At 28.8% G+C, this 7500-nt stretch overlaps 1 protein-coding gene across 9 annotated transcripts in view; it reads left to right on the top strand.

Annotated features, from left to right (window-relative positions):
- The window catches only part of LOC118445343 (uncharacterized), a 194074-nt gene that overhangs the window by 71675 nt on the left and 114899 nt on the right, over positions 1 to 7500 (top strand). For 6 of the 9 annotated variants that reach the window (XM_085662493.1, XM_085662490.1, XM_085662488.1 and 3 more), the window contains 2 exons: positions 3852 to 4067; positions 4572 to 5060. In XM_085662493.1, the coding sequence (XP_085518619.1) occupies positions 4023 to 4067; positions 4572 to 5060 (534 nt within the window). In that variant the 5' untranslated portion in view covers positions 3852 to 4022. Of the gene's footprint in view, positions 1 to 3246; positions 3312 to 3851; positions 4068 to 4571; positions 5061 to 7500 lie in introns of those variants that run through there. The other 3 variants (XM_085662494.1, XM_035874673.2, XM_035874671.2) reach the window with 3 other exon arrangements.

Raw genomic sequence — 7500 nt, 5'->3', positions numbered from 1 at the left:
GATTAGAAAGAGAGAAAGTAAGATTGAAAGATTGAAAGATTGAAAGAAAGAGAGAGAGAGAGAGAGAGAGAGAGAGATGGAGAATGTGTGGAGGGGAGAAGAAAAGAAAGAGAGAGAGAGTGAGTGAGAGAGATGGAGAATAATGTGAGGAGGGGAGAGGAAAAGAAAGAGTGAGAGAGGGAGAGTGAGAGAGAGAGGAATGAAATGAAAGATTCGACCATTCTGACCACCATATCCAAGGGTCAATATTATCACACGTGCTCGAAATGCCGACAGAGGGAACGAACTTGTCTCATTCTGACTCTCTCTCTCTCTCTCTCTCTCTCTCTTTCTCTCTTTTTCTCTTTTTTTCTTTCTCTCTTTCTTATGGTGTCCTGTATCGTAGTCCCATTTTTAAGTTCGGTCCTTGCAACGATGAAGACGCGTGTGTACCACCTGCATTCGTGATGCACGTTCGTATTTATATAAGACCGTGTCCATCTTTCAGGTAGAAAAGTTTGTCTTGCCATTTCATATATGGTATATACTATTATTTATATATATATATATATATATATATATATATATATGTATGTATGTATTGGAGTGGGAGAGCAAAGGAGTAGAAAGTTTTCTCTGAAATCATATTACTCTTAAGATTTTTTTTTATTTTTATATATATATATATATATATATATATGTATATATAGTTTTCTTTATATTATTCGTGTTAACTTTAAAGAAACGATATAAAGAGATATTCATCAAATTATAAATTAATAAATTGATTATCAATAATTGATTGTGCATATTTATTAATTTATGATATTATGTCTTTATTTTTTATATTTTATTTTATATATATATATATATATATATATATATATATATATATAGTTCATCTTATAATATTTATATGTAGTCCTTTTCTTTTTTTTCCTTTCTTTTTCAAGTAAAAATTTTAAGTAAAAATAATCGAAGAAGTGTCAAAAAAAATTCATTCATATATTCACTCATTCATTCACTCATTCATTCATAGATACATTTCATTCATACATTGATTCATTCATTCAATCGTAATGTAGAAATCGATCAGATTTATTACTCATTAATTTCTTTTCCTTTTTCTCTCTTTTTTTTTTCTCTCTTACTCTCACTCTCTCTCTCTCTCTCTCTCTCTCTCGTTGTTTTCTTTTATTTTCTTTCTTCCTTTTCTTTATTTTTTTTTTTTTTTTTTTTTTTTCTTTTCTTAAATAATACATTACAGAATTGAAGGGCGAACGACAGGACACATTATACGTATCGTACATATCACAAAATGTTATCGTAATACACCATTCGAGAATATCAACGAAGAGTTGAACGTTAATCTACATATCGTTAGATCCTATAAGCGTACCCGCAGAAAACTAGTAAAATAACTAATATATCGTTAAAAGGAAGATAGCAGCGTGAGAAAGTCATCGTCGTTCTTTAACTTTACTTTTAAACGAATAAACTCTATCTTTCTCAACAATTTTTGACGCGTCAACGTGTCAATTTCACTCAACTAGACTTATTTTTATACCTGTCTCTCTCTCTCTCTCTCTCTCTCTCTCTTTCTCTCTCTGTCTCTCTCTCTGTTTCTCTCTGTCTCTCTCTCTCTGTCTCTGTCACTCTCTTTCTTTTCGCTCTTCTTATTTATTTGTTTATTTATTTATTCTTTTGTTTTTTTGTTTTTGTTTTTCTCGTCACTTCTCAGTAATTTTTTTATGCACCCTATGTTGTACCATAATACTATTTTTTCTTACTCCCTTTTTTTTTCCCCCCTTGTATTTTTTCTTTTCTTTCTTTTTTTTTTTTTTCCTTTTCCTTGTATTTTTTCTTCTCTTATTTTTCATTTCCCATTTCTTTTTTTACTTTTCCATTTTTAACAGTTCACTTTCGCATTTATGAAAATTAATTAATAATTCACAAATTGGCGAAAGTAAAGATAAAAAGAAATAAAGAAAGAAAGTGAAAACAAAAAAAATATTAATCATTCTCTCTCTCTCTCTCTCTCTCTCTCTCTCTTTTCCGTCTCTCTCCAGGTCGTTTTTTTTCTTCCTTCTTTTTCTTTCTTTTTTTTTTTTTTTTTTTAAACGAACGCATCTTCGCAAATTCTCTCTTATTCCTTTTTCTTCTTTTTTCCTTTTCCTTCCTCTTTTTTCGTCCATTTTCCTTTTTTAATTCTTCCTTTTTCCATTTTCTTTCTTTCTTTCTTTTTTCTTTTTTCTTTTTTTCTTTTTTCTTTTTTTATGCCGGCACCGGTGCAACGGGCACGGTCATAAAACACATATGACACCCGTAGCATAATAATTTTAAGCCGATAGCAGTTATCTCATAGTATATAACGCGCTATATACTACTACGACCATAGCTAGCTCGCCATTTTCCTAATTAATGTTTAATGCCCCGATATCTGCCCTCCTTATTCACCATTACATTCGCCCGTTCGATATCGCCTATCAACGGACGTTCTCTCTCTCTCTCTCTCTCTCTCTCTCTCTCTCTCTCTCTCTCTCTCTCTTTGTCACTCTCTCACTCAGTCACTTTTCTATTTGTCTCTATCTGTCCTTCTAATACTTCTTCTCTCTTCCGTTTGCCCTCCCTTCTATCCTCACACTACCCTATCCTTCTTGTCCCTACTTTTGACATTTAATCCCTACTATAATGTAAGTATAATGAAACGAAACTAAAATGTGCGAGTTAAGTCGATCTGAATCAAGTTTTTGTAAAATGTTTAATTCGTTTCTTAATTGTTAAATTGTAAAATAATTCCCGACGTTTCCTTCTTTTTCTTCTTTTCTTTTCTTTTCTTTTCTTTTCTTTTCTTTTTTTTTCTTTTCTTTTCCTTTTCGTTTTCTTTTTTTTTCTGTTGTTTTTTTTCTTTTTATTTTTCCCCTTGATTTTTTTTTCGTCGTTTCCCTTTTTCTTCTTTCTTCCTCTCTTTTCTATTTTTTATTTTATCTCTTATCTTTTATCTTTTATCTTTTTATTCCACTTAATTGTCCTCTTTATCGTTCTCCTTTTCCTTTTTGTGAAACAGAAAGAGAGAGAATCTTTTTTTACTCTTCTTTTTTGCTCGTCATTTTTATTTATTTATTTATTTATTTATTTATTTATTTGTGTGTGTTGTTGTTTCTTTTTTTTTTTTTTGATCATTGTTGTTGTTTTTTTTTTGTGAAGGAGAGAGAGAGAGAGAGAGAGAGAGAGAGAGAGAGAGAGAGAGAGAGAGATTGATTGGGACTGTTAAATCGTAAGAAGTTTACACAGCTTCTTTTATTTTTGCTCCCCTCCGCCCGCCCCACTCCGTTAGTTTTGTTTTTCTTTTATTTCTTTCATATATTTTTTTGATTTATTTATCTTTACGTTCACTTTTTATTTGGCACCTTTGTCATTTTTTTTATTGTTTATTTATTTTTTTTTATTTATTTATTTGTTTGTTTTTTCTTGTTTCTTTTTTTTTTTCTTTTTTCGAAAGAGACACATCGATCGTTTTACTTCGGTGAATAAGCATATTTAGAAATTATCTGGAATATTAATCGTTTTTTTTCTTTTTTTTTTTTTCCTTTTTTTTTTTTATAATCGATATAACAAATTCGTGGAATTTTTCAAACGTGAAATTCTATAGAAATATACTGAACGTTGGATTGTTCGAATTATTAATCCGAAAAAAAAAAGAAAAAAAAAGAAAGAAAGAAAAAAGAATGTTTTAAATTTTGAAAAGAAGAAAATGTAAATAAATAAATAAATAAATAAATAAATGAACGAATAAACAAAATAAAGTTTAATTATATTGAGTTAACAAGGAACAAAGTTTTAATAATTTGATCCTTTTTTCTCGATTTCAGTCCCATCAAGAAGAAGATTTATCAGATCCCGATTTACAGGATGAAGAAAGTGGAGAAGAGTTACCACAGCAGCCACACGCTGGACATAGTACTACACATCAGAATCCATCGGAACCACCGTCTATATCGACCAACACAACTTCCACACCTTTGACAAATCTCAACACACTCATGAATAGCCATCATCCACATTTTCTAGCCAAGTTAAAGATGGAGGTCAGTAAAAAAAAAAACAAAAGAAAAAATACTTTTATTATTATCATTATTATTATTATTATTATCAATTTTATTCGGGTGCTCATCAGCAATATTTATTTATATTTATCATTGAATAACATATATATATATATATATATATATGTATATATATGTATATAATTCATATCAACGTTAATTAATAATTAGGTTGGAAACTATGAAACGGGCGTTGAATGAAAATAAATAACTAAACAAAATCGCCCATTTCATAGTTTCCAACCTAATATATGAGTATTAAGTTGGAAACAATGAAACGGGCATTGAATGAAAATAAATAACTAAACAAAAACGCCCGTTTCATAGTTTCCAATCTAATATTAATATTCGTAGAAGAATTGAACGATCGATTCGTCGTAATAATTTATTTCTTTTAATTTTGTAATTTTGAACTTGTAATTTTCTTTTTTGTTTTGCTTTTATTTGTTTTAATAATTAATCATTATAAAATATTAATATTTTTAGGCCGACGTCGATATATTGAACAACAAAAGTGGATTGGAGGCATTACAAGCGGCAATGGGTAGCGGTGGTTTCAGTTTACCATTTACGTTTCCACCAACATTTTTACCACCCCAACACCATGGACAAAACAATCACGCGCAAAGTGGATTGGTACCATCTACGTCATCGGCGGCCGCAGCCGCTGCGGCCGTAGTCGCATTGGGATCTGGATTAGGAGCAGGATTAGGACCACCAGGACTAAACACGGCGACCGGAAGCAACATTAATCAAGTGGCTACATCATCGTCTAGCTCGCACTCGAGCGAATCATCGCATTGCAGTGGAAAAACTGGAGGAGAAGCACGGGATCATTCTGCTGGTAATAGTCATTCCCACAACGCTAACAGCAACAATAATAACAACAATAACAACAACAACAATAACAATTCAACATCTAATCATCAACAAACTAGTTGGAGCTTCGAGGAGCAGTTCAAACAGGTGCGTCAGGCAAGTATTTTTAAGTAATTCGTAAATTTTTTTTTTTTTTTTTTTACTTTTTTTACTTTCTCGTTCTTCTTTCCTTTTTTTTTTTTTTTTTTTTTTTTTTTTTTTTTTTTCTACCGAGTCTCCAACATTTCATTGGATCGTGATTTGAAAGAAATTAGATCTGATTTTTATTTTTATTTTTTATTTATTTATTTTATTTATTTTATTTTATTTTATTTTATTTTATTTTTTTTTTCGCTTTTTTTTTTTCATTTCTTTCGAATAATATTCGTAAGAGCGCGCGTTTCGAAGTTTATGACTCGATTAGTGAATTTTGTTTTTCTAATCGATTTCGTTAATATTAATCTAAGCGTTAAAATTAATGCTTAGGAATTTTTAAACAATTAAGACGAATTGGATAGAATTATTTTTCAAAAGGAATAATCGAAAGGATAGAATTTTGAGATTTTCTCAATGATCGCGTTAAATATACATCAGAATGAAACAAATCTAACGATAAGTTTGAATTTATAATAATCGTTTTAAATGATAAGTTTTTAAATCTTACGTCGACGTTATTATATTATTAGGAATTTTAATAGACGATAGAAAAATGTTTTGAAGGATCTATCGATCTTGAAATTTATGGGAATCATACAGATTTTCTTTTCTTTTTTTTTTCCTTTTTTTTTTCCTTTTTCTTTAATTTAATTCTTAATTTAATATATTGAATTAAAGGAAGATTAAAATTGAATCTGACGATTCATGTATATATACAATATTTTAATTCAAATATTTCTAATCCCTTCGACATCTAATCGTTTCGATTTCTAATCGCGGAAATAATTTTATCATTTAATACGTATCTATTGATACGTACTTAATTTTTTTTTTATCGAAACATTCGCGCGAACAACGAATAAAATTTAAATTAAATTTTGAAAAAAAAGAAAGAAAAAGAAATAAATAAATTTCTTCTAATCTTTACGAATTATCAATCTAAATTCATTCTAACAAGTGAAATAATAGAAAAATTGCATTGTTTATGCGATAATCCTGACGTACGATGAACATGAAATAATATCGAAATAAATATAAAATGTGATTTAAAATTAAACTTTCAAAAAGATTTAAAGAAGAAAAGAAAAGAAAGAAAGAAAGAAAGAAAGAAAAACAAAGAAACGAATATACAACGTACTATCAAAATTTTTCTAATCGCATTCGATCAGTATGATAAAGAAAATTTCATTTTCATCTACGTCCTACGTGATACAACATAATATTAATTTTCAATACGACGATTAATTAATTAAAATTAATTATCGTACAAATTAAATACGAACGATTTTTTTTTTCTTTTCTTTTTTGTAAGAACAATTTAATTCTTATAATGAATCTTATCTAAATCCTTTTAAACTCTTTTTATCGTAAAAAAAAAAAATATATATATATATATATAACCAGAGTATGTAGTTTAAACTTATTATGGAAATGAAGTTTAATTATTAATTAAAAAAAAAATTAGAAACTAACAAATTGAATTTCCATTCTACTTTTCTATACACACACACACATATATATATATATATATAAAATATACATACATATATATATTTATATATATACTTTTATATATACATATATAATACAGATTCATGATTATACATATTTTAAATGAAAGTGTAATAATTACATAGTACCCAATCGTAAAGTTACTTTTTCAAATAATGACTCTTCGACCAATGATCGATAGCTATAAAGAGAAAAAGAGATACATATATATATATATATATATATATATATATATATATATATAACGAGAAAGAGAGAGAGGGGTTGGGAGGGAAGAGAAGGAGAGAAAAAGAAAGATTGAGAAAGAGAAAGAGAGATAGAAAAAGAAAGAGAATCGTGTGACGTGGGCGGCCCGTGAAGAAGTCGGTCCTCTTTTGAAGGACATTGGTGCCATAAGGGACGTGTAATTACGCTCTCGAACTCTTTGCTTCGTGTCTATATAATATATATATATATATATATATATATATATATATATATATATACATATATATATATGTATATGTACGTATATATATCTATATAGGAATATATGCATGCATTTATGCATGTATGGATATATGTATCTGTATATTTGTATATATATATATATATATATATATATATATATATATATATATGTATGTATGTATGTGAACGAGAAAGAGGGTAGATGATGGTGGAGAAGTTTGGTATGGGAACTTTAATTAATACAACGGTGGGAGCTAATTATTATTTTTACACGAGCCGTAGAAAGAGAGAGAGAGAGAGAGAGAGAGAGAGAGAGAGAGAGAGAGAGAGAGAGAGAGAGAGAGAGAGAAAGATAATTACTGTTCAGTCCGTTCCCGAACGCTTGCTTATATTCTGAGTTGTGCGCTCAGTAATGCTCGGGATATAGTTTCCCTTGAAT

This window comes from Vespa mandarinia, chromosome 18 (assembly GCF_050613455.1).
Source record: "Vespa mandarinia isolate Hongniang chromosome 18, ASM5061345v1, whole genome shotgun sequence".
Taxonomy (NCBI): Eukaryota; Metazoa; Arthropoda; class Insecta; order Hymenoptera; family Vespidae; genus Vespa; species Vespa mandarinia.
This window is presented reverse-complemented; position numbering and strand designations above follow the sequence as displayed.